A 26483-nucleotide genomic window follows, 5' to 3' on the forward strand; every position below is an offset into this window, starting at 1 on the left:
AAATTAGTTGGGGAGATAAATATTAAATTGATAAGGTCATAAGAAATAGACAAAAAATACATAAAACCCATATGAATGAGATTCCAAACACACAAATGCATGATGCCAATTGGTTCTGCTGTCAATGATGCAATCCCTGTGGTGTAGAGAGACTGCCAACACAGGATCAAGCTCTAGCCTCCTTTGGATTAAGGACATCTTCATTTAAAACTTTCTGGTGCAGAGAATGTGACTCAGTGTCACTCTGCTGCCGAGCCATGGATGAAAGCCAGGACTGCTGTGGCAGGTTGCATACACAAGTCAAGTACTATGTCAAGTCATGGTACAAATAAACCAAGAGGAGTGAGGTCCAATATCTCGTTATCATCTTGTTATTTTATATTGTTACTGGAGTGGATGAATCCAAAGGAAACTAAGCAATGTCAACTGCTATGACGAATTGCAGTGACGTCATAGGTTGTCTTACAACACTAACATCTCTATAGCCTAATTCTGCTTCAAGCGGAATGTATCTGCGAGCGGAAACACTTTTTGTTATTGAATACAATTGATAAAATGTATACAAACTATCGTCCCAACGCTCTACAATGCAACAGGTTGTTATTACGTAATCGGCCCATTTACATTTCAAATATATAAATATATATATATATATTTTTTCTAATTGAGTGTCATAATCCCTCTGAAATTCTGGTTTAACTGCAGCAAGCGATTTCACAGGGGCTTCACGTGTCTGTGGGCGACAACTAACCAGCGCAGAGAGACGGTGAATCCAGATGTCCAGAGCAGCCTCCGCGTCACTTCCTCGTCCATGCCCATCCCTTTGGAAAAAAAAAGTCTCACACTGAACCGACGGCGTGAAAAAGAACGAGGGAAAGTCGAGAAGGCAACCTAAACTAGCTGAAATTGTTGTGAAAAGTCATTTCACTGAGGAGAAAGACTACCGAACTGTTCTTCAAAGTAAGTTTTCTGGCTCTCTGGAATGTTTTGGTGTCGATCAGACTTCAGTTGAACTACAAATGCTGTTGTTCTTTCGTCTTTATATGAACGTTTCTAACGTCTAAATGGGACGGCTATGAATACGTTTCAGTATTATCATGTCATTATTGTTTCATTATTGTCAGTTTAAATTTGGATTGGGCCTGTAAAGCCTCTGTCCGTTTATCATCTAACAACCGCTCTAACGATTTGTTGGTTGATTTATTTTATGTGTTTGCTGCTGTGTTTTTATTAGCTTGACGTTAATATAATGTGTAATCGTGTGAATGTTCATATTATTTATAGCTGAAATCAAAATGTGTCAAAGAGGCAAGTTTTATGAATCAAGAAAGCTACATTTTTGTTTGTGTTCATACAGACGCAGATGCACACACACACACACCCCTGAGGGTAGAGAAAAGTATGTGCTAGCGTTGCATGTGTGTGTTTCAAGTACATGTCCCAGCAAGGCCTTCACAGCCACACCAGACACTAAACGCTCCTCGGTTTCCCACAGTGTTGCACAACAAGCTGTTAGAGTTGAAGACTCCTGACCGGATCTTTTCTGCATTCTTCCTAACTTGTAGCGTCGCCTGTACAGTCTTGCTGTCTGTGCTGATGTGTGACAGCATGTGAACTTTGTTGTTTTAGCAGATATGCCGCTTCACAAATCATCCCGGGCCCCCCGCCTGGACCCCACCATGATCTCAGCCCCGCTGGGTGACTTTCGCCACACCATGCACATTGGAAGAGGAGGTGACGCGTTTGGTGACACCTCCTTCCTGTCCACGCTTGGTCCCAGACCACCCAGCGCTGACCTTGGGGGTCCTGCAGGCCCTTCATCGATGGATTCTTCAGTGAACCACCTTCAATCAGAACCACTGGACACCACACCAAACAATGAATCTGAGCATCTGGAGTCAGTGTCATCGTTGACTCTGGACTTGGATTTGGATCTTGGCCCCTCAATGCTGGGAGATGTACTCGGGGTGATGGATGGATTGAGTTTACAGGATGATGTGTTCAGTACCAAAAACAGCGTGGCGTCAGAAGAAGCGAAGCAGATGGGTGACACAGAGCTGTCTGTTAGCATACAGAATGGGAAGAACTTTGATGAAAGCCAGATGGGAGACAGCAGGGTACCAGATGTGAATGGAATCAAGACAAAGGGTCTGCGACCAAAAGTGAGGTTCAGCGACAAACGAGAGGAAATAATTCGACAGGCATCTGAGGAGGATGAAGGTCAGGAGTTTGACTTTCAAGATGATGATCAGATGGAACACCATAGCCAGGGGATGGCTGAGGTTGAGAGGGGCTCGGGTGTGGTCAGTCAAGGTGAAACAGAGTTCAACAGAGGTGATCTGCCACCTAGTCCTGCCTCCTCTCATAGTTCGGAATACGAGGGAGTGACCACATTGGACAGGAGACTGGACAGCGTCCAGTCAGAGACTGATACAGAGGATGAGGAGGATGAAGGAGTGGGGCGAGGATATACATTTGAAGATGAGTTTGATGATGAAATTGGTTTATAGGATGTTTTACTGTATTAATATTGGAAATGTGGGTGTCAGTTAAAAGAGAATTGGAACTGGAGTACAAGAGTTGGAGTGGCTTGAAGATGCTGTTGCTCTGCTGGAACATAACTTCTTTTTCATTTTCAGGAGTATCTGACCAACCAAAGACTCATGAACACAAGCAGCCATTGTTCAGACAGTGAATGATTTGTAGCACTTTTTCTTTTATTATCCAAAATGCTTAAAATGTTTTATTGACCAAAAGGTGCACAACAGCTGCACCAGGACAAAAGGAGAAAAGAAATAGTTTTAAAAGTCTTACTCTACTTTGTGTTCGACTTCTTTTATAGAAATCACCACAAAACCTTGTAAAACGACTGTGAACTTTTCACATTCCGTGTCTGACTATGTCAGTTGTGATATGTCTAAGCAAAGCAGCTTGGTTATTTAGCATGTTTTCATACCAAAGATTTTGTTTGTGGCTGCTGGGATGTAAATAACATTACGGTTCTTGTTTTTTCTTGTACAGTTTCTTGTTTGTCATGCTGTTACAGGGATTCAACATTGTGCTAAGACATGATGACATACCAAATGATCTTGTAAACATATGTTTAAGAATTACAGAAAATAAAACAATGAGATTTTCAAACAAGTGCAAGTATTTATTCACAAAAGGAAACTGCTGCTTGCTCAATGAAATATTTCCAAATACTGTTTGCTGAAATGTACACAAAAGATTTGTGAAAGATTCTGAAATATGAAAGATTTATTCCAGATATTACAGTGGCAACCCTGCAGACACAATCACATGACCCAACTGTCACACTGTTGTCAGCTGAATTAGTTATTTCTGAGCTTCAATAAGCATGTGATTACTTGTTACTTGCTTGAGACCTGAAGCACCAGACCACAACAGAGTCACACAGTGGAATCTAACAAGAATAAGACCAGTGCTTTTGAGAATGCTTGTTTAAACTTAAATAATCTAGATTTGGAACAGTGAAACTAGCCTAGCTAGGACCTGCAATCCTAGAGAGGGAACAAGCAGCACACCAAAGATATCAGTGTATCAGTGTAGTATTATTGGCTATTGCTCTCTCAGCAAATATTAGCACTTTTCAGTTATATATACTGTATATTACATGACACAACAGCTGAGGGGCCGAAGTATCTGCATTTTACTCAACTCCACAAAAGAGCAGCATATTATCAACGGCAAAAGAGAAACTCAAGTAAATTCAACTTCTTTTATTGTGGTTAAGTGTGCTTGCAAAAAGACGCTCACGTATTGGTGAACATACAATGCTTAAGGAAATGATGCATCCATCAGAAACAAAGAGCAAAACAGAAAACTAATAGAAAACATTTCTGTACACAATAAATGTGTATTCACACTGACATCTTCATCATTCAAACTCTGACAGTCTTTACATATCTTTAGTGTAAACATGTAGTCATTTACAGGAATTATCTGAGTCTAAAAGTGACAAGTCAACTGAAACTTGCTTTGTATCTCCACAAAAATTCTTTCCGTATGGGGTACACAGATATGCATGTCTCTTTTTACTCTAAAAATCATTGAAAATATTTGACATAATTGATGAAAGATTCAGGACTTCCTAGATTTCTTGGTACGTGCTGGGCTGTCTGATCTATACTTCTTCCGTTTCCTTTATCAAACGAAGTAGGAAGACTTGAGTGCTGGCCACCACTATAGACCCCTTACTAAAGACTGCAACACATGCATATCTTAATTGGCAGGCGAATGACACCGGCAAAGCGAAGGTATTGTGCCACTAATAAATTGAATTGTCAGTGTTGGCTAAATAGCGAAATCAGTGGTGAATAACTGAGAAAGTAACTGTACTGACAAATGTAAAATCACACACGCTGATCACGCACACTCGCACTCAAACAAACAGAAAGTCGCTCTCCAAAGAGATGCAAAAATAGAAAAATTCTTTGCTGAAACTTCACACAGATATAGTCCTAAACACATTAAATCCAGACAGGGCGGTGGAGATCATGGTGCCCGTCAGCTGAGGGTGCCAGTGAACCTCCTTGATCTCAGACTGGCCCTGGTGCAGGAACAGCAGTTGTGGAGGCAGGTCCTTCATCCCCTCAGCCCTGGCTCCCACATCGCATGACTCCACCGACAGATCCCACTGACTGACCACGTCATCCGCTCCAGATGCTGCAAACACGCTAGAGTCCACAGGGTTCCACTCCACTGAGGTGATGGGGGCACTGTGCTGCTTGAAGTTGGCCACTGGCTTCCCTGACTGCAGGAGAAATGAGGAGATAAGTGCTGATACACCACCATGGACAAGCATACAACACTGGTTTCTTGATTTGCAATATGTCAGTCAAGTTGAGTGACTATAATTGTTGTTATAATTGATTAAGGATGAACAAAATACTGGACTTGTTTTAAGAAGTCTATAGGAAGGATATAGAGTATATGTATAAAGAAAACAAAACAATTTCTTCATCACAAATCACCCCTAACATTTACATTTTTTTCCAGTTTGCTCACAACATTTTAAGATCAAATTAAGATCAAAACAAGTTGTTTTCCAGAATCAACAAACAAGCCCCTTATAAAGTAGACAAAATTGTGGCCAATATTGGGGTGTCACGTAGAACCTACATGTGGAGAACTCACAGCTAGGTGTCACTGTTGAGCACCAAGTAGCAGTTGTGAGTGCACCATCCTTAAATGGAGGATGACCACTTGTTGACTGAGAAAGAATTTTTACAGCAATATTAAACATTATGGTTAATTACATATTTTCCGATTATTACTTTTTTTTCACCGTTCCATTGGTTTGTTGCCAAAACCAAGCTACATGAACAACATGCGGGGCCATGTAGTGTTTGAGTAAACAGCACTTATTTATGGGCATTTCAAGATTTCTAAGAGAGACCAGTTTACATAGTGAAAGAAAGGTCAGTAACCAGCAACAGGTCCAAAACAGGAAATTTTGTTAAAGATGCCAGAGCTACAGTATCTTCGTGTAAACAGTAGAAACCAAATAGATGTTTGATGTGACCACCCATAACCATCTCAAACATAGTCAGCATCAGAACTTTGAGGTCATAGACACCAATGTAATTACGCTGAGTGATGGGAATATTTGCTAGTTGGAGATGTTTAGAAAATAAAGTTCAGTGGTCTGCTAAGGAGGGTGAATCAAGTCGTGTTCAGAAAAGAGCGCTGGAGTGGAAACAGTGGAGTGCTTTGTTGTCTTAAGGATCTGATGAAAAACGATTAACACTTCACAGGGGAATGCACTGTTTACAATGACATCACCAAGAGATGACCTTCGATGACCACTGACTTGTGCTCGCTGAGCAGAGTGAGCGTTTTTTTTTCAGCTTCAGCAGCTGTCATTGAGGTGGCGCCATACATACGGTGTAGTGTATGTTTGGTGTAGCTGAAAATGAGAAACTAAATTATGATTTAAAAAATTATAAAAAATAAAAAAAAAGACTTGGGGCTGGGCGACATCTTTTTCAGAAACAAAATGTTCCGACTCTGAACTTGATTAAATTGAGTTGGACCGATCATTAGCAGCAGTTAATGAGTAGCGGAATGGAATCTGATTCAACACTTCCACACATCGGGGAGAGCTGATAAATCTCATTTTCTTGTGTTTTACGGAAGGTAAAAACAGAAAAAGACAACATAGTTTGACGACTACGATATTTCTCGTTTTCCTAGATGAATTACAACCTTTACCAGGTCTGGTGTTATGAACCAAAGGTGTAAATATGTTCTGCCTATGGTTTAATTTATCATCGGTAAAACATTCATAACTTCCATCCAAAGATGAGAATGTCAAAGTTATGAGCACCTCATGTAAGTTGGGCTTTTTTCATGACTCTACAGTACCTTTGTGATGCATTGGTTGATCCAGATCTACATTCTGGTTGATGTTACTCTACTTGTCTTCAGCTCAAGCAGCTGTTTTCACTTTCATACAGAAAGACAGCACTGTCGTCCACTAGATTAAAGTAATTGTGTGTTTTAATATTCTTGTGTGGACCAACATCTAATAAGACACTGATCTTGTGAGGACATTTTGGCTGGTCCTCACACAAAACTAGAGATAGAAGTGTGTGTGTAATCCTGACCAATGTGTCTCACAATGACTAGCGAGACATGTTTTATCTGGTCATTACTTACCACCACATAATCTTGTTTTATGTGCAACAAAAATACAATTCATTAATATGTACCAGGATGATGATTTTTGCTTGCCTTAAATTGTCGCAAGTCCCACACTTTCAGAAGCCCATCGTCCCCTCCAGACAGGAGAAATGGTTCGCTCTGGTTCCAGCTGATTACATTGACGTCTGACGTGTGCGCTTCATTGGCTGAAAGCATGGAGTTGGGCGGGGCACGGATATCCCAAATACGGATCGACTGATCCACTGAGCATGAGGCAAAAACCTTTAGCACAAGTAAACAAAGATTAGATATCCTGATTAAAGATTAACAAGTCCAGAACTGCACTACAAAATCATTAGCTCTTTGAAGTGTGTCACATTTATGTACAGAATCACTTTCGGTGAGTCATTCATTGACAGTTATCAACATGCACTGTACGTAAATGAAAAGTCATGTAGCTGTGCAGAAACTTTCAGTTTCATTTCATCCAGTAGTAATGGAAAATGCATTAAAATTGTAAAAGACATGACCACACCGTGGCTTCTGTTGGTGACCACTGCAGATCCTCTACAGACTTGGTGTGTGAGCTGAAGGGTCGCTGGTCAATCTTCCATGAAGTGCCACCTTCCTGTGGCTCCCAAACATGGATGTTCTTGTTACAGTCTCCACTAACAAGCCGACCTGTTGAATCAATGCACTTATGGTGAGGAAAGGAGTAAATCTACTCTGTGGAGAATACTGTAAATAACATGTTGCCACCTACCAGGTACAACAGGGGACCAATCAATAGCAAATCCTTCAGTCATGTGACCTGAGAAACTGAAAAGAGCCACGGCTTCTTTCTGTTGCTTGAGAGAAAAAAAAGCTGCCATGGCAACAGAGCTGTGGACTGCCTCCAGCTGAGGTCGGAGGTCAAAGATTTCTACTTGTCCTTTTTCTGACCAAACAGCAGCCAGCGACTGATCGCCACGCTGAGTTACCTAAAAGGGAGTGAGAATGTGGTAGTGACATCAAATGGTGACGCAGCAAAAAATTAATAGATTCAGTTTTCATTTTTAAAATAATGTACATACTCTGACTCTGTTTATGCCTCCATAATGAGGCATCATGGCCAGCTCCATCTGAGGCTTTTTGTCCGCATCTTCATCCTCCTCGTCGCTTTCCTCGTCACTGCTCTCCTCCTCCTCATTATCTTGCTCAGTTCCATGAAGATTGTACATGCGCATGACCAGAAGTCTGGAAGAAAGAGTGTGGCTTCCTTATTTACAGTAGGTTCACTCTGAACTCCTAAAACATGTAATGGAGCATGTTGTTTCAAATTTAAGGATCAATTTACAAAAACATTTTTTTCTCAATGTGGTTGTTACCCTACGTTTTATTTTCCATTTCAATGTCACGGTTTTACTGCAACTACAACTCGAGAGGTCTTGATCACTTAAATCGGCTGGATGGGGATCAAGTTTGCATTTGACATCTCTGGTGCATTGCAGTCGATCAGAAATGCTGTATTTTATTGCAATGTTTGTTGCAATGTCATTGACATAAATGGATTGCCCGTGTAATGCGACAGTATACATCTAAAATGCAAGATCAGCCAAACCTTGCCCACCAAACCATTTTCTGTTAAAAGCTCGCAAGAGGGCCATCAGGCGTTTTCAGAGCAACCATTTATCAAAAATGTATCCTTTAATTTTTGATGCAGAACAAACATTCCAGGAAAAGTGAAAAGATACACATGCTGCTAGCCTTTATTCTTCCCACAATTTGGAGAATATGTGTTTCTGCTTCATAGAGAAAAAACAGGGTAAATTGTATGCGTCAGCGTGGGTGGGGGTAACTGGAGACCTTGTTTAGAATTTGGACTAATGGAATAATGGATGGATGAAAAGTGCATCTTACAATTTCGCTTGCCAGTTTAGCTTCAAATTAAACAACACAAAAAACACTACTTAAATAAGAAAATAATGCAGGTTCTGCTGCAAAGACCCTATCACATCTAGCCGTCTTTATGTTACCAAACATTAAAACAGAAGACCAGTCACTCAAAATGGCAAGTGACGTTTTACTAACGTGCGCATGACGAAATATTAGAGCGGCTTGGCTAAATGCAGACTCATAAGCATAGCACATGCATTAAAGAAAACATTGACGTAATAAGAGGTGTAATAATCCACCTGTTGGCCATTGCGGTCTCAGCCTGGGTTCCCGCACACAGAAGCATTGAGAGAGGATACTGCTCCCTCTTTTCTCCATCACCATCTTTGATAATGTCGAAACTTAGACAAGGCGCCCCTATACACAAAGATAAAGAGAATATAAGACTCGGCACGACAACACTCTGATTTCAGGTTTGTTGTTGTCACTCGCCTGTCTGACACTCATGGTACATGCGGTAGGCAGAGCGGTCCATCTCCAGCTCCTCTCCCGGCTGAAGTGGCTCAATTCCGGGCACGTAGACTTTCTTCTCGTCCCCTCCTTCCTCCTCCATCTCCACTCCTTCGTCCTCGTCGCTGCCATTGTCGTCCATCTCCTCCATCTCGCCTCCTTCTTCAGCAAACGTGTCTTCCTCGGGAGCAGACATCTTGGCAAAAGCGCACTTCCGGTGAGGAAGTGTACCACGTGGTTTAACCCCCCGTCCTACCCCACCTCTCCCTGTTTTCTTGTCTTCCCACCATTTACGGGAATCCAGCTGCCATTTGAGTCTGCCGCCAGGAAAGATCACCGAGAAAGGCTGTCGGTATTTGCATCAAGGACCCAGTTGAATTAAAAAAAAACCGAGCAGTTGACACCAAAGAAGATAAGTTACTGTTTATGTGAATACTCTTGTCATAAAGTTGACAATATTCGATGTCATCATGCTAATGGTGACTGATTTCACCATTTCGGAAGTCAGCTGCAGGCTGAACTCTTTGAGTTTAGGCCATCTGCCATTTAGGGATCGCACATTCATATGCCCCGAATCGTTCTTGGGTTACTATTAACCCCTCAACAGGTTGGTCACTTACTAGATTTAACATATGCAGCCAACAGCAATTAGTCCCAAACTGTGAAATATCTAGGAATGGACAATCAGTATCTCAGAGAACAACATCGATCTTATAACCATCACAATATTTTTGCCTATATTATCCACCTTAGTATGCAAGAAACCATCAGAGCAAATATGGCTTGAATGAAGCATCATGAGTGGATCAAATTGGCTCAACAGATGGGGAATACAATGTGAAGAATCCCAGTTAGACATCCGTTTTCAAAGTAAGTAAATAACAGGTTGGAAAATTACTGATATAGGTAATGTAACGAATAATCAGAGTTCAACCTAATGGTGTGCTGTAATAGTCAGGATCAGGTACTTTTAGGTGATCATTTATCAATCATTGCGGTGTGTGAGCCAAAGTACACGTGATGTATAGTGTAGCCTAACCCCATGGGGTGATGACTCTTTGGCTGAAGGACCTCTTCTCGGTCATCTTTGCCAGTTTGATCACCCTGTTGGTGTCATGCACTTGTCAGCAGGTGGTGTAGAACATCTACAGCAGTCTTCTGCTGACGTTGAAAGACCTCACTGACCTTAGTTATGCCTTTGCTCACTCCTATTGCCTGCCAACAATTATAAATGTTTTTAATCTTTCCCATTACACACACACATATCTGTGTGTGTGTTTTTTTTTCTGACTCTGAATTAGTGGCTCAAACAACTTCCTAGAATTGAGATTTGTAATTGAAACCTGTCGCCTGTTTGCTCACTTGTCATGAGTACAAGCCACTGTATCTTAGATAACTTCTGATGAAGTGACTCACAACAATACAACAATACGGGATGGAACAAGTCAATCATTGAGGACAATGTTCTCCTCCCTATTCTTGAATAAATAAAACTCAAATCAAACTACGTTTATATTGAAACTGAAGAAAAACGACTGAAAAAAGTACTGAAAAAAGCTAGGATTTGGTTTGTATAATCACTGCTGCCTCTAAGTTACTGCTGTTGATTTTCTGCTATACAAATTGTCACATGCTTAAAGAATGTTCTTGTCAAGAACGTCTGGTCCCTAGCATCAATTTCAACTGAATCTGAATGTTACTATTTTGGTGAGACAGAAACTTTCTTTTTCCATTCTGTTACAGGACATGTCTTTTACTCATTACGAAACTACCAGAGGGGTCTTCCAAGGACAATAGTGCACACTGCATGCGTGGGTGTGTGCGTGCAGAGGCAAGTATGAGCTCTAAACATGTGCTCTCTTTCTCATGTGGATCATATTTTGCGTTAAACCATTTTAGGAGTCCCGTGCACGGTGCATTCCTTCCTCATCCCCTGTTCATCCTTCAATTTTAATCTGAGTTGGCAAAACTGTTGACACAACGCAGGCAAGCAGCCACAAACCTGTGTTTCATCAATTTCAGCTTCAAAGTTTCGATCACCTCCTCGATAAAACAAATACACTGCTTATATCTAAATGGCTTTAATTTACAATTGTATACCGAAGTAAAAGCCTATTAACAGTCATACATAACATTCATTGTAAACAGTTCTCATCAAAAATACGATGGCTTATGTGCATTGGCAAGGTCAGCACTGATCTCTTAGCACAAGGAGCGTAGCTAGCTGGAGAGTGGAAGGCTGTACTTGTGTGATATTACCGCGCTAGCACTGGTGGACAGTGAACTTCAGCTACTTTATTCAACTTTGGACATCAACTGCAACCTGTGCATGTCACCTTATATTAACATTAGTTAGCTTACTGCATAACAACATGTAGACATAGATATAAGAAACAATCATTCAGTGCCAGGAAATCTTGCATTTTTGTGTGCATTGTTTAGAAAAAAGATCCCTTTTCTTACTGCAGCCACCACCAGTATAGTCTGAAAAGCAAAGGACTCCAGAGAGAAGCTGAGAAGGACGGGCATCTGTTGGTTAGTGGCAGTGAATAGTCCATGATTTCGAGGTCTTCTTCCTCAATGCTGCTAATTGCACGAGTGGTTAAAAGTCTTGCCCTCGATGGGCTGTAGTCCTTTCTTTCAACCATTGGCGGCAGAGTGGGGAGGGGGCAAGTCGTAGTAGACTGTAGGCATCCAACCTTGAGCCACCGGTTGAAAAGATCTGATGTTAACTTAAGGAGCTCTTCCGGAGAGGATAGTAATGCGGGAAACTGGGTCAAGTCCATCTCCTCCCGGAACCTCTGCGACATAAAAGGAGCAAATGCTTAAAACAGTTCGTATTCAGCAACATGTACAACCCTCCCAAGTACTTGGACATGTCACTAATCCCTGTATTTCCTCCCATCAATCATTAACAGAAATTTCTCCACCAAATGTTTTTTGTCCTTGATTGCTTGTTTCCGTTCTAAAATTAGCTGATCCGCACATCTTTCTTTTCCGAACTGGTTTGCAGGAGTTAATAGAGCTGTTCCTGAACACTCAGGATCCGTTGTTTTTCACTGATCTAGTAGATTTGTGGGCATGAAATTAGAGTGCATTGATGCTCCCTAAGACATATTTGCATGGATGGATTGCACGTACCTCTGTGTTTACATTCTTCTTTATGATTTTTTCCAGTGTGTCTCTCAGCTCCTGCACCAAGGAGTGATTTAGATGCTCGTCCCAGAGGTTTCTGAAAAGTACTTGCCAGGAGTCCAGGAGGACGATTGCAGCAGGAAACACACAACACTGCAGGAAGAAAATCACATTCATGGTAAACCCTTTCCATATCGCACCTCAGCATTAAGGTAATTGATTTCCACAGTCATAAACTCACCGGATCAGTGTCACAAAGCATGCCTTTTGTGTAGCGATGCTCTACATTGTAATCTTTTGGAAACACGGTCCGCTACAAGAAAAAAAAAATCAGATTACTGATTGTAAAATCATCATTATAATTACATATTAACAAATGTAATAAACGAAATACTAGATCACTGAACACGGTTACTGACAGTAAATATAAACTGAAACTCATTCACTTTAAGAACAGCGCTCCAAAAAGTTTTATTATTGTTATTGTTATATTACTTTTATGAGAAATTTACCAACTTACAAATCCAGTTGGGTTCGAGTCAAGAGTCATTTTTAAGTTCTTCACAACCTCCCAGTCAAAGTCACATCCACCACATCGGACAGTCAAGAATGATAGCAACAGCAAAACTGTGAGAGAAGAGTGGACAGGAAACACATAATTAGTGGAAACTTTCTGCGGTTTGTCGGCTTGAAACAAAGTGCGCACCTACTAAGAAACATTACATCAGTTCCTGGTTGAAGTTGATTTTGCAGTGCATTCTGTGACTCAACACGAAACTGCAGCGACTAACCACATTGACATCAGAATACTATGTTGCCTTACCTGGCAGTGACATCCTTTTATCTTTCTGAAAATGGACATTTCTCCATTTCTCTTGTTGAGAGCAATCAGAGTCAGAGGTTCCTGTGTCAGTCCGTGAAAGGCAAAGTTTACTCCTCCCTTGTGGTCTATAGGACTTTGACTGTGTGCCTTGCTGTGCCTTCTTCTTTAAAGCTTGATAGTCAGTCTTCGTGTTGACATCCCGTATACATTCCTTCCTTTGGAGCTCCTTTGGTACTTTCCAGCAAAATGCCTCATTTATCCGCTCACGCCATCCCGCTCTCTCACTTTGGATTTTCCCACTTAAGCCTGAGTGGCTGCAGCTTTTTCCCTTATGAAAGCTTTTGTTTGATTTTGTTTTCTGTTTCTTTATCTTTCCCTTTTCACTCAGTCCCTGCTGACCTAGAAGCTTTCTGAACTGCCTAATTTGAATCGCTCCTCTCGCCCTTCCTGAATAAAGACACTGGTCTCTTCTTCCGTGCGTCTCCCTCTGGCCACTGAATCCTCACTCACACTGAGGCGCTGCTCAAAGTGAAAGTGGTCTGCCGATCTTCTCCCTTTAAGTCGCAGCCCCTCCCACCGCCACACGTTTTACCTCATTATTGACCGACCCCGCACCCACCCCCTGCTCCCCAGTTTTCCTGACCCCATCCTCCTCCCCCTCCAGTGAGGCTTAGTCATGCAATTGGAGCGTATGTTTTTCATTTGGACTCTCCCCCACACCTCTGCGCCTGTCTATCCCATGGTCTTTATCCCGGCTGTGTCAGGACGCAATGTCATCCTGTTTAATCATCCCATGATCTTTCTCTTCTTGTAATATTCTGACAAAACAGGATTGCGACATTGCTGTGCCAGAACTTGCAAGTCATACCATGCATTCATTATCAACAACTGTTCAAACGGTCTAATGCTCATGGCTCACTTAGCCCCCAATAAATGCCTTCAGCAGGCTCATTAACAGACGGATTCCTTTTGAAACATTCTGTCTTGTAGTACACCAGGTGTTGAAGCGACTGAGGATGAAGACAAAACTGGAGCAAAGGCTTAGCTATTCCAGAAGAATCATTAACTCACAACCTTCTCAGGTTATGCGCTGTTATTTCGTTCATACATATACACCCAGTGTCGTTTTCCGATTTCCACCAAGACATTTTATTTTCCGAGTTGTCAAATAGAATACAGATTTGAAGCAGAGCAACCAAGTGCCTGGAATGCTTGAAACAAACTTGTAAACTTCAACAACACCCCCTGCGTAGACTTAAACAAACCCTTATGTAACTTTGCTGAAGTTTGCTGCCCAGTAAATAAAAGACAGCGAGCACATAACTGCAGTATGTTGAATAGCTGACTTATGTTTTTGTGTAGGAGCAGCTCATTAGGAGGCCAGACCCGTTGATGTGGTCGTCGGCACTGGACCGGAGCTCTGGTATGCAAACATTATGTACATTTTAGGACACCAGACAAAGTGTTGACTTACACCCATTCAGACTTGTTGGCTGAAGGCCACTCGGACAAGTGAGAGGGAGCAGATGGAGGAGTGCAGCTCGCACTCATTCACCACCAGATGGTGCCAAGGGAGGAATAAAGAATCATAACACTTGATTTAAGAAAATGAGCAAAGCAGTGCAATCACACCTTTAATAGCAAATGAAACCGATATGGACATGTTTGTACACAGTAAACCCCTTTGACATATGAATCCCGATCTATTATGTAAACCAAAAATGATAATCAGTGTTGGATAACCATCTGGGTACAGAACATAATTACTTAAAAGACAACAATAGATACGCTACATCCTTTGTCACATTCATTCACAGTCCTTTTTAATTCCCCTAAAAGTCCCACATAATCAACAAAAATAGGGTTAGATAAATAGTTTCACTTTTCATTCCACCCCTTCACTTTCAAAGTGCCCATTCAGCTCTTCCAGCTCCTGTCACTGGCTGGGGCTCCTCTCACCCCCGAGAGCAGCCGTCATGAGATGGCTCTTGTAAGTTTTACTAAGTCCACTTATCCAGAACTTGAGGAGTCTGACGTTGTCCTCCTCGCCCGGCCCTGTGGTGCCAAGGAGGGCCAAAATCTTCTGTGTGTCCTCCTTGGATCGTTGGTCTACTTTGGAGAATTTGAACAGCACTTTGACTTTACTGAAAGAAATATATTCGTGGTTAGGGTTCACACAGGAGTGAAAGCAAATAAATAATTTGGTAAATGTTGGTTTAGTTGGGTAATAAATTATTCAGGTTAGTGATTATTTTTCCTATATGCATCTGTTTTTATCCACTTATCCAAGGTTTGGTCACGTTTCCAGGATAACTGTAGTCTCTCCAGCTCGTCCTGGACCCGCCCTCTTTCAGTTGGCCTGGAATCCCTCATCAGGGAGGCATTCGGAACACATGCTGATTAGATCCCCAAGCCACCTCAACTGGCCTCTCTTTGTTGGTTGAGGAGCTAGTATCTGTCTCTGTCTCGAAGGGAGAGTCCAGACGCCCCATGGAGAAAATTCACTTCAGCTGTTTGTATCCCAGATAAGCCACTTTTTGTCACTACTCAAAGCGCCACTGTAGGTGAGCGCAGGAATGCGAAACAACTGGTAATGTTTTGGCCCATTTCTATCTTCCCTGGGACTGACCAATGCTATCTGTTATCTTACCTAAACAAGATACTAGAACTCCCCTGCACGGAAAATGATCCATTTTCTAAATTGGCAAGAGCATTCCATCTTCTTCAGATTGGATGCCAACAGACTCAGAGTAGCTGCTCATTTGAAACATAAATTAATTCATTTTGTAACAAATAAAGAGGGATGAACTTGTGGTTGAATTCATTTGAAATGTTTGTTTTATGTGTGTTTATATAATATGTTAGTATGAAATAAATGCTGTCATCATTAAACCAGCGATCAAGTAAACGTGTAGAATAGCCCAGTGAGAGCATGGTCTGCCCTTATTCCAAAGCTGCTGAGGAAACAAATGTTTTGCAGAACGACTTGTCAAGCAACAAGAGAATTTGACTCACTTCATCCACTCCTCCTTCAAACACAGCAGACAATGGGACACCACCTCCACAGACAAATTCTCATTGGACAGTGCCACCTCCAGTTTGTTCAGTAAGGTAGGTCCTGGGAAGAAGTTAAATACTTGTAGTAGCGCCGTTGCAGTGTTTATGGATGCATTGTGTAACCATAACTGAGCCAGTACTCCAATGTTTGGGAAAGGGTGGGTCTTGGGTCAAGGGAGAACACAGTGACATTTGGAGCTTCCACAGGAACAGATCCAACATATTTCTAAACTAATTAAGTTACATTTGGGGCTGAAATGATCTCAATTTGTCAAAAAGGTTTGAGAATGTATTTCAGTGTGTAGCTCAAAACGAATTTTCCCAGTTAAATGTGTAGTCAGTCTTAACCAGCAACTCACACCCTGATGTATTAGCTAAGCATTTCAGCAGTTCCTTCACTATCTGCTGGTTTTATGTAACCATAAGCCTTGGCTAAAAGTTAAGGACCTCCCTTTGCAGAGATATTGCCTCCAGATAAATGCATCACATTGCATCACACTTAGCTGAGCTTATTCACGTCACTTTTGTGCAAAAAGTAGGGTTTGTGTCTGGCTGCATTAAAAGGAAATAAGATGTTGTCCACTAGTAAGAATGTTGGCAGAATGACCACAGGAACAAAGATTTGCTTATTCCCATATAAAAGTGTGAAACATATGCCCAGAATCATAATTTGGGGTAAAAAACAGGGAAATCCTGATATTGATATAACCCAATTAATATTGGCAACAGACGTGACTGGATGTCAATGAAGTATATTTTTTGTTTGTCAAGAACATAACCATCCTTCTTTCTTTCTTCAGTGAAGAATATCAATGTTACTACTGAATAAGGGCACAAGATTAAAAGCAAGCCAACTATAGCATTAGAATACAGATGAATGGAAAACTTGGATGAACTCAATAGCAAAATTGTTTGACACTGTGAATCATTTTACATGACAATAAAAAGTTGAGCCATCGCTTACCTTTATCAGTGGGTTGCGTGCTCGCACTAGTGATGGAAAACTGATAAGCAGAAGAGATTGCCTCTCCATCTACAACAGAATTCTGACTGCCTGGGTTGGAACTGACATCCACCAACACTGAAAACTCTACAGGGCAAACAAAGATTGTGAAATTCAATTGAAGATATATATATGTTTAAAAAGACACTCATTGTTCTACCTGAAGAGCTGACGTGACTTGGGATGGATACGTCTGGACTAAGACCCAGGAAGTTGCATTTGTAGGCCTCCTCATACTGAGAACTGTATGGCACAGATCGAACACAGCCAACAGGTAACAGGGACTGATGGGAGAAAAACAGTGAAAGACAATTACCATAAAACATTTCCACATTTAAAACTGCCTCTGGTGGAAACAAACAGCCCCGCAGAATGGTTACTTTGCTGCCTCTTGTGGTAGAGGATGTCACTTCCATGGTCAGGAAAGATGCCAAACTAAAATACCACACTCATCACTTGTATGCCACATATGAGTTGCGTAGGTGGAAACTGATCCTGTTCGCTAGAGGTCTGCTATGAATGCAATCAGCTTCAAATGACTTGTTTTAATGGGACAACACCCCCACTTTGAATGTCTGCTCAGACTTGTCAGGGATCCAAAAGTACTACGACACTAAAACAATGAGCTGAGGAACTTGGATTTGGGATGAGCTTTGTGAAATGTCTTTCAGCTCAGCAATGTCTATCTACTTAAAATGAGACATGACTACGGAAGGGGCTGAACTGAACAGGATAGTCTGCAGATGGATGAGGATGAGCGTTATGCTGAGGGCGATAAAGGACAATTCTCTCCATCTGCTCCCTGAGGAGCTGCGGTGGCTGAAGGTCTCTTTCAGCACAGAATCATCCAACCACGAGCCTGCAAACATTTTGGTTGTTCTTACAGTCCATCTGCCATCAGAGCACACAACATTCCCCTCTAATAGTCTCAGCAGCTAAATGCAAAATAATGTAATTTTTCAATTTTGACCTGGAACAGATACAGCAGATAATTCAGAATCGACACATGTAAATGTCTTACAGACACATATTCATGATCAACTTCTGTCATGTGAAAATTCCCTGCATGTGTAGAAGCGCAGTCATATGAAACCTGCTCTGCACATGTGAAAACATTTCTATAGGAGAACTCATACATTACACCACCCATGAGGACATATCCCCTACACACATGCACATCTCCCCTGCACACACAAGTTCTTGTCCTGACATGTGAAAAGTGTGAGAAATCACCAGCATTCATTCACATTTCAATATATTTGGATTGATGTTCTCTGACGATGTATGTATAATAATAAATGTTTTATGACCGTTAGCTTTTTAAAAAAAATGCAATATAATATATAATTGTGGGAACACCACCAAGAACCTGATATATATATACATATATAAATGACTCTTTAATGTGAAATTGTTATGTTGTTATTATATCATGTATTACAAACATCAATGCACATCCTGAAAAGGAGTCATGACCTTGTGTTCCCCCCCAAGAGCTTTATGTATATTGATTTGTTTCTTTTTTTTTTCAATCCCAAAACACACTTGTCAGTAAGAATCGGCAAAACAGTGCAATGAAAAACAAAAATAGAAATGGCATATCATTACCGTTGCCGGGAAGAGTTTTGGTGGAAACAAATAAACCTTTGATGTTTGGTTCGTGTTTAAGTTGTTAAAAGAAAACAGAAGCAAGTACAGGCAAGAAAGATACCTTTTCAAGGTGTGGAGTTGAAACACCAAGCACAGACAGGAGTTGACATTTTAACTTTTTGGCTACATGACAGTTAACCTTTACTCTCCTTGTTTATATAGAACATGATATCAGAATAAACAGGAACTATATATTTATATTGCTGTCACCAGATTTTCTTCCAATATTACTGAACTAGAATATGTTAAGTATTCTTCAGGACGATGCTGTGATTGTGGAGATTAAACTTATTATATAACAGATGTGTACTGAGTGTCAGTTTTATACCTTGAGGACGATGAAGGCAGATTTGATGAGACCGGGGTCAGCACTTCTCCATATGACCTGATTTCCCATGAGCACATGCCATGCTAACTGCCGAAATTCAGCAACACCAAGAACCTACCAAAAAATACCCCTGTTACACACCAACACCGCAGCAAATGTGAACTATTAGTTTTGCTGTGTTAAAATATCTCTTTTTTTACCTGTCTCAGGTGTCTGAGTGACCTGAACTTTGGATCAGGCAATTCATCCAATTTGGCCTCATCAGTATGAAAGTCGTGGCCCAGCTCGCTTTCTGTTTGGTGCCAAAGTGGCTTAGGGCCACCTCCATCTGCTCCCTCCCAGCAGCTCATTTCCTCGTCTTGCTCTATGGGAAATTATTATAAACGAATATAATTACTTGTCCACTCTAACTAAAGAGCACTTGCATATGCACAAAAAAATGTTTCTATGCACCAGTCTGTCTCTCTATTAGCACCAGTGTATCTTCAGTTGGGGCTCCTTCGAGCAACTTTTCAGTCAGACGACTGCCACAGGCCTTCAGTAACCTGCCAACAGGTGGAGTGATATGTCATTGTTATATGTCATTGAATGTAGCGCAAGCTTAAAACAGCAAATGCTGCGTGTGGTACTACTTAAATGTCTACTCACCAACTAAAAGAAGAGTGGAGGCTGGCCCAGAGGTTAGTATGCTGTGTGAGAGATGTAAGTGACCGAGCAGCGTTCCCGCTCCTTTGGTGTGGAAAAACTGCAGGTGAGAACGCACTGTTCATCCGCATGGCTCTCTGGGGACACACTCCTTGTTCGCTCTCAAACACCTGATGACGCACAGTGCCAGGAAACTCAGGAATAGTTATTCACAGAAATGACAAGATTGAATTTAAAGTGTACATCATACCTTCAGGGCTGTGCTTTGCAGACTATGTATTGTGAGTTTTAAGTGGCGTAATAGGAAGGGCCAGGAGTTGATGAGGTAGATCCGGTCCATGGCAACCATGACAATACTGTACCAGCGCTGGAATCCTCTGGCAAGACTGTCCTTGATGAAGAACGTGTGTGAAAACACAAAGCCATGTTGCTCATCTCCAAAAAAAATTGGCCCTTCACGTCCAGGGCAAACCTGAGAAGTCGAAGCAGTAAAAACAAACTTAACACCAGACATAAGTGTATCGGTATATCTTAAATGCACAAAGATAATGCCTTACCTCACAGCTCAGGCTGCGAACACAAGCCTGGCGAACCACGCTGAAGAGCTGGGACTGTCTGGGGTGTTGGTGGCTTAGAAACCGAATACCTGTCTCATCATCAATGCTCACAAAACCTGGGTGAGAAGCAGGTAAGGATCGGCATCCCTGGAAAAGACAAATGAATATGCATTATTGCAATGAACTGCATGCGCAAACAAAACGTGAATGCTGCAAATATTATAAAAACCCATACGAGCTTCAATTGGAAATTGTGATTTAAGTTAAAATTAAAGTAAGTAGTTTCTACAGTAAGCCAACAAAAGTTAGAACTTTCCCATTCCACCCACCTCACACATCTCGCCTCTCTGAGAGGCTGAAGTGTTGGCTCTCATCGTCAGTCCTTCACCCTCCCTATCACCATCTCTTTCCCCGGCCAGGGAAGCCCCTGTCTGCGAGGAAGGATCTGGGGATGGAGGGTGCAGCGCCTCCGTGCAGAACAACGTACGGGGACCATGAAGTTCACAGAAGTGACAAAGTGCCACCAAGGCGTTCATCTGCGCAAAGCCAGACATACAGCGCCGTGGATTTAGGAGAAGTTAGATTCAGTAGGAACCACCATAGTTCATTTTACTTAGTGATCCAATTACAAATTTGAGCCTTACCTTTAAGTTATGGGTTTCCGAAAAATAAGCTGTCTACCATTACGATCTAAATGTCATTCCACTCGTCAAATTTAAAACAGGCGTTACGAAGCAGGTTTGTTTCGCTCCTGGGCTACATCTGCTAACTCAGTTGCTAGCTGTGAGTCATGTGACCAGAAGTCACGCGCTGGTACTCAGATGACGCATAGTTGTTTTCACCGTCGTTTTGACATAAATTTAATTAAAATAGGGACAAATCTCGCTCAGTTATAATAGCTTGTCAAGATTTCTCATATTTTCTGAAAAACTTTTAATTACCACGGCATTCAACGTAATGTAAAACTACGTTTCCCAGAATTCCACGCGGCACTAACGTCGGGTGAACGGTCTCGAAGATTGAAACGAATTTACTGACTCTCGTTGGTAAGACATACATTTGAGATATATCAGTAGTTTTGTTTAAAGCATTGTTTCGGTCTGTGCTACATTGTTTTTTTCTCTCGAAACATTGTATGTATTATATCTTTAGCTCCCACCTCACTTCCGCGTTCCCTGAAGAAGTCTTGAAAAGATATAAGAGTTATAGTTAAGCCCACACGGGCAAATTCTACAACCTTAAGTGAAGGGTCAGGTTGGTGAGAATTATTGTTTACTGAAACGTGACTATTGTCCACACAGAAGCCAAGACTCATCCCTAAAGAGCCATGGAAGTCAAGGAAACCCAACTCCAAGATGGAGCTGCTGGTAAGGCATTGAAAAAATGTTCGATTTTTGTCGGCATCCATGAAGCACTCAAGATGCAACTAATTCTCAGCAAAATAAAAGAGTTTGCCTGACAAGGAATGGATATAGACACACCCAAGACATCCCTCAGTTATTGGCTCATTACCTGGCTATGCAGGCGTCTGAGGAATGGAGTTTATTTCTCGTTTACATGTCTCTTGAGATCACGGACGCCATGGTCTGCTTCTCGCTCTAATCTTAAGATCACTCTCCCCTGACTAATTCTTAATGTAATAATTAGGTGATTAATTGTTCATAACAACTTCTTGACTGAACAGTATTCATGGGATCCAAGAAATGCTGACTAAAGTGTGGAGCAGTCTGCGGTGGAAGCAAGTAATAATGAAACTATTTGGCTGGAAAATCGCATTCGATACACTTGTCTGGAAAAATCATTTGAGGGTGGCATGTCTGTGCTTATTGGCAACATGGGTTTTGGGTTGGACATTTATGTCCATTGGCTGAGACGCTGACACCTGTTTCGCATTTGGCACGAGTATCGGAAATGGATCTGTAATGACTGGTTACTGCACCTGTGCCAGCTCCCAAGTTGCAAAATATAACAATTTGTCATCTGGCTTTAATCATATGTTTGCGGTCAGGTGACCATATTTTACTTAATCTTCATGTTCATTGCACATCTCATTGAGAATGAGGGAATCAATGTTTTTGTCTACATTGTGTCATACATAAGCAGTGTAGCTTATATATAGGTATATTGTGTTAACACTTGTGTCTGGCAGTGTTTTAATGTAAGGTATGGCATTAAAGAAATGTTAAATGTGACAATTTGGTCCTATTTACCAGATTATAGTCCCAACATATTACCCTTTTCAAGTTTATTCAATTCATTCAGCACCTAATGCTGACAGTCATACACTGCCTGGCCAAAAACAGTCACCACCTGGATCTGGGGTTGCTGCAGTTGATCAGGTCTAGGTTCAGCAACATTATGTGCTCAAAGAATGAGATTTTTTTCTTCCCTGATGGCACAGGCATATCCCAAGATGACAATGCCAGGATTCATCTGGCTCAAATTGTGAAAGACTGGTTCAGGGAGCATGAGACATCATTTTCACTCATGGATTGGTCACCACAGAGTCCAGACCTGAACCCCATTGAGAATCTTTGGGATGTGCTGGAGAAGGCTTTGCACAGTGGTCAGACTCTACCATCATCCATGCAAGATCTTGGTGAAAAATGAATGCAACACTGGATGGATAAATCTTGTGACATTGCAGAAGCTTATCTAAACAATGCCACAGCGAATGCGTGCTGTAATGAAAGCTAAAGGCGGTCCAATTAAATATTAGAGTGTATGACCCTTTTTTTTTGGTGGAGACTTTTTTTTTGGCCAGGCAGTGTATTAGTAGCTTTTATCTGCTTACTAGTCTCCAAAGTAAGCGTTGTTCCTGTATCAAACTCTCACAATGACATGACTGAGATTAAAAAAAAAGATTTTATAAATAAAAATAACAATTAAATAACGTAACATTTTGTCCTTTAAAGAAAGATCCAATTGAGTTGATTGAATTTTAATCACATTAAAAATGAATATAAATAACAAAAATAGACGATGCGCAATAATACTAGATTATAGAGTCAAAAACTGTTGGACTGAAATTCACTTCGTATGTGTAAGCTTACTGTTACTACAACCAATGTTTCTTTCCTCAGAAGCTACAGGAGGAGTCCAAGACAGAGGCGGCGTGTGTTCCTATTTTCTTAAAGGAAAATGTCATTTTGGCCACAGATGCCGTATGTCTCACAGGTCAGAACGCCTTAATCAGATTTGCGAAATCATTGACCGCTATATGCTATATGCTATATGCCTGTTGTTCTCAGTCATACCCATTTGGTAAATACATCTCCAGAGTGTTTGGGAACTGGCTGCTTGAAAAGCTTTCTGACTAAGTCTGGGTCAAACATCTGTCATCTACATCTCCCAAATTTTTCAACATTAGGGTCTGGCCTCCCTAAATTGGACCCCACACTTGACCCCAAAAGCTTCCCCTGTGATATACTCAATTCTGATTATATCCTTTCCCCTCATTCTCCAATTTCAATATCTTCATCTTTGACTCTTCTAAAGCTGCTTTATGTCTTTTATTAGGCTCTTCATACGACGTGTGGACAACTACACATCAAACTGGGGCACATTATGTACTGGTACTGTTACGTAGTGCTGCCCCACAGACAGGAGAAATTAATAAGAAGTGTAATGTAGGCTGAAAAAAGTAAAAGACAAACAGAAAAAGAATGTTACCAATACAGATATAATTAAGTGTGATAACACATTATAAAATGGGTTAAATGATTACAAAGTACTTTTTAGATTCGATTCGATTACATAAGATGTCCTTTATATACATTTTATTATGGGATCTTTTTAAATCCATAAATAGGTGAACAATTAAATTGTTAGTAGTTGATGAATAACTTGTGTATCTGTTATGTTAAGGGAAGATGAAATGACTGGTCACATGACCGGGTCTGGTTACAAAACAAGCATTTTTAAATTCATAACATACAAATAAATCATTTTTATTTTTGAAATCATCTTGAAAATAAAAAAGAAAGGAAAAAAGTGAATCAGCTAATATTTGAAATAGGTATGAGAAAAAAAATAAAAATTATTCACAACAGGGTTTTAGGTTCTGTGTTGGACACAATTTTAGATGAACACTTTCATAGTTACACTCTGACTTCATGAGGACCACACCAATACAGGCAAAGGGCCGCATGTACCTCTGCATTGTACAGTTCTGCTTTACACCATGCATCATCATGACTGGTCTCACTCCTGACTAATGAAGTCTCCTTTTCACATTGGGTGATATTCTTCTATCATTAGTCACAACTTCTTCCTGCCGTCTTGTGATTCACACATATTCTGGCCTTCATTCCTCCTCCTCTCCAACTTCTCTACCACCTCTTCATTACATTCACTGCAAATCCGTCCGTCATCAGTCAACTAACCCTGACCACACCTTGGAAATTCCACCCTGACCTGGTGACTCCTAATTCGACTTCATGATAAGTATTTAAAGAAACATTTCTCATTGAGTCTCGAAGACGTGTCGCAGGCAACTGAACACAAACTTCTTACTAAGTAATAAATACAGTGACGATAAACATTTCTTCGGAAGACTGAATCATTTAGACATCTATCTTTGCACTGTGTGAAGAATGTGTTCCCTAATGGGAGTGATCAAAATTCCAAAGAAATTGTAATAACTTGACAGCAAAGCATTTCACAAAGTGCTACGCTTGGTGAACTGGTGAGAGTTGAAATTCCATTTTAGGTGTCTTGTCCTCAAAACTATTGTTGCTATCAGATTAGAAAATATGTTGCTTTTACTAGAAATGGGACGTGATTAAGAAAACAAAAATTAAACAGTTTTATAAGTAATGAATCTTTATTATCACATTTTAATAGTTGATACCAGAAGTGCCCCAGTGATTAGTGAACTCTGCTGCAGTGCGCAGAACAACAGTTTGCTGCTTCTATCCTGGCGTCTATCACTGCAATTTCATCTGGTCTCCTTCATGGTGGATGTTTTGGTGATGATATCACATTGTATAATGCAGTGCACCTGGAACTCTCACTCTGAAAAATGTTCTCTGCGAAAGAAAGATTATGTGCTGTTGATGTGTGTTAATTGCATCAGTTCACTATTGTTTTTTTTAATTATTGCTTTTTTCTTTTATTTTCTATTCCAGTGACCCATCAGTTGATCATCAGGAAGCTGCTGCTCCCACTCAGAATGATGAACAGGATGGATGGGAGATAGTGAAAAAGAAGAAAGCCATTGGGAAGAAATGTAGGAAATCAAGAGAAAATGAAGAGACAGGTCTGTACATGTTCGGATGAATAGCATCAACTTTAGTTTGCCTGGTTTGATTAAACATGCAAGTCCTTTTGTATTTTCTTTAAGAGGTGAAGAAAAAGCCTCGGATGCGCACTGCGAATGATGTTATTTCCCGGATTCAGTGGGATCCATTGTTGGATGAGGCGGACTTTGTCGTAGGCTACGTTGATCGTTACCTGGGCGTGCTGGAGCATCCATTCTCTGAGTTCAACTGGGATGCCAACCCCTGCGACTGTGATTACACCACTGAGCTCGTGCTGCCCAGACACAGGATCCAGTACTTTACCTACAGAGGCCACCGTGTCTGGGATCGCCATAGCCGGACTGATAAAGTGTTTGGCTCCACTGGTCAATCTCTGGCTCCCCCCTTTGGAGGGGAGGAGGAAGTGAGGGGTGAGGGTAAGCTCCATATTACACACCTCGTTGACAGAATTCTGAATGCTACTTTAGTCCACTTAGATGTTAAAGAGGGAAGGGATCCAGAGCCGACAAGTGAGAAGCAGCAACCACATCTGAAGGAGGAGACTGGGCTGAATATTCTCAGCACAGCAAAACAAGCTCCTACATGTAGAAACTTAGCAGCTGAGGAATCCTGTGATGATGTGGAGAAAATGGCACACAGGTCAGTCTTTACCATCAAAGTTGTAAACAACACAGAACCAACATTTCCCAGTCATCGCTCTCTTAGTCACAGTAAAATCAAAGAATACATTTTTGTTCTTCAAAAGAATAGATGTTTGTTGTCTACAGTCTACATTTACTGGTATTGTGGTTATCTAAACTGCAGTCACATGTCGACATGTCGATCATAGTTTCCAGAGAGATTGACAAATTCCATCCTTCTCTTGCTGAGTAACCAATGGCTCTACCCCCAATCTACAGTTAATGATCTCACTCCCTGTTTGGGGAGACTCTGTACACACTTGATCTTTTTATATATTTTAGTCATGACCTGC

General features: G+C 41.1%; 5 protein-coding genes and 1 long non-coding RNA gene across 8 annotated transcripts in view; 3 read left to right on the plus strand and 3 right to left on the minus strand.

The window, feature by feature from the left end:
* Window positions 1-796: 796 nt before the first annotated feature.
* On the plus strand, window positions 797-3144 carry cdc42ep5 (CDC42 effector protein (Rho GTPase binding) 5). Of its 2 annotated transcripts, none has more exons than XM_053844212.1 (2): window positions 797-960; window positions 1630-3144. In XM_053844212.1, exon 2 carries the CDS (start codon window positions 1635-1637, stop codon window positions 2508-2510), a length of 876 nt encoding a protein of 291 aa, XP_053700187.1. In that variant the 5' UTR covers window positions 797-960; window positions 1630-1634; the 3' UTR covers window positions 2511-3144. The 2 variants fall into 2 exon arrangements, with proteins under 2 accessions (XP_053700187.1, XP_053700188.1); XM_053844213.1 differs by having other exon boundaries at window positions 798-960; window positions 1633-3144.
* grwd1 (glutamate-rich WD repeat containing 1) lies at window positions 2830-9276 on the minus strand. Its single transcript, XM_053844211.1, has 7 exons — window positions 9034-9276; window positions 8841-8958; window positions 7740-7902; window positions 7430-7646; window positions 7202-7347; window positions 6757-6948; window positions 2830-4774 (listed from the first exon to the last, which is right to left on the minus strand). The coding sequence occupies exons 1-7, from the start codon at window positions 9245-9247 to the stop codon at window positions 4466-4468; spliced, it is 1359 nt and encodes a 452-aa protein (XP_053700186.1). The 5' UTR covers window positions 9248-9276; the 3' UTR covers window positions 2830-4465.
* A 1840-nt stretch (window positions 9277-11116) lies between these two features.
* Window positions 11117-13564, minus strand: zgc:174888 (uncharacterized protein LOC558116 homolog). Its single transcript, XM_053844214.1, has 5 exons — window positions 13010-13564; window positions 12707-12813; window positions 12428-12499; window positions 12193-12339; window positions 11117-11852 (listed from the first exon to the last, which is right to left on the minus strand). Exons 1-5 carry the CDS (start codon window positions 13020-13022, stop codon window positions 11511-11513), a joined length of 681 nt encoding a protein of 226 aa, XP_053700189.1. The 5' UTR covers window positions 13023-13564; the 3' UTR covers window positions 11117-11510.
* Window positions 12227-17714, plus strand: LOC128746849 (uncharacterized). Of its 2 annotated transcripts, XR_008412600.1 has the most exons (4): window positions 12227-12364; window positions 14372-14432; window positions 15990-16120; window positions 16867-17714. It is a non-coding gene; the product is annotated as an uncharacterized LOC128746849 (long non-coding RNA). The 2 variants fall into 2 exon arrangements; XR_008412599.1 differs by lacking the exon at window positions 16867-17714 and having other exon boundaries at window positions 15990-16844.
* Window positions 14215-21046, minus strand: flcn (folliculin). The gene is made up of 12 exons (XM_053844210.1): window positions 20894-21046; window positions 20579-20785; window positions 20250-20396; window positions 19943-20164; window positions 19696-19862; window positions 19501-19592; window positions 19248-19411; window positions 19048-19161; window positions 17230-17353; window positions 17031-17156; window positions 16025-16127; window positions 14215-15153 (listed from the first exon to the last, which is right to left on the minus strand). The coding sequence occupies exons 2-12, from the start codon at window positions 20783-20785 to the stop codon at window positions 14946-14948; spliced, it is 1674 nt and encodes a 557-aa protein (XP_053700185.1). The 5' UTR covers window positions 20894-21046; the 3' UTR covers window positions 14215-14945.
* The window catches only part of ttyh1 (tweety family member 1), a 30185-nt gene continuing 24739 nt past the window's right edge, over window positions 21038-26483 (plus strand). The window contains exons 1-6 of the transcript XR_008412598.1: window positions 21038-21295; window positions 21551-21616; window positions 23333-23426; window positions 25379-25509; window positions 25594-25926; window positions 25978-26149. The gene's annotated coding sequence lies outside the window, so the exon portion shown is untranslated. The remainder of the gene's footprint in view (window positions 21296-21550; window positions 21617-23332; window positions 23427-25378; window positions 25510-25593; window positions 25927-25977; window positions 26150-26483) is intronic.

The sequence above is a fragment of the Synchiropus splendidus genome, chromosome 15 (assembly GCF_027744825.2).
Source record: "Synchiropus splendidus isolate RoL2022-P1 chromosome 15, RoL_Sspl_1.0, whole genome shotgun sequence".
Lineage (NCBI taxonomy): Eukaryota > Metazoa > Chordata > Actinopteri > Syngnathiformes > Callionymidae > Synchiropus > Synchiropus splendidus.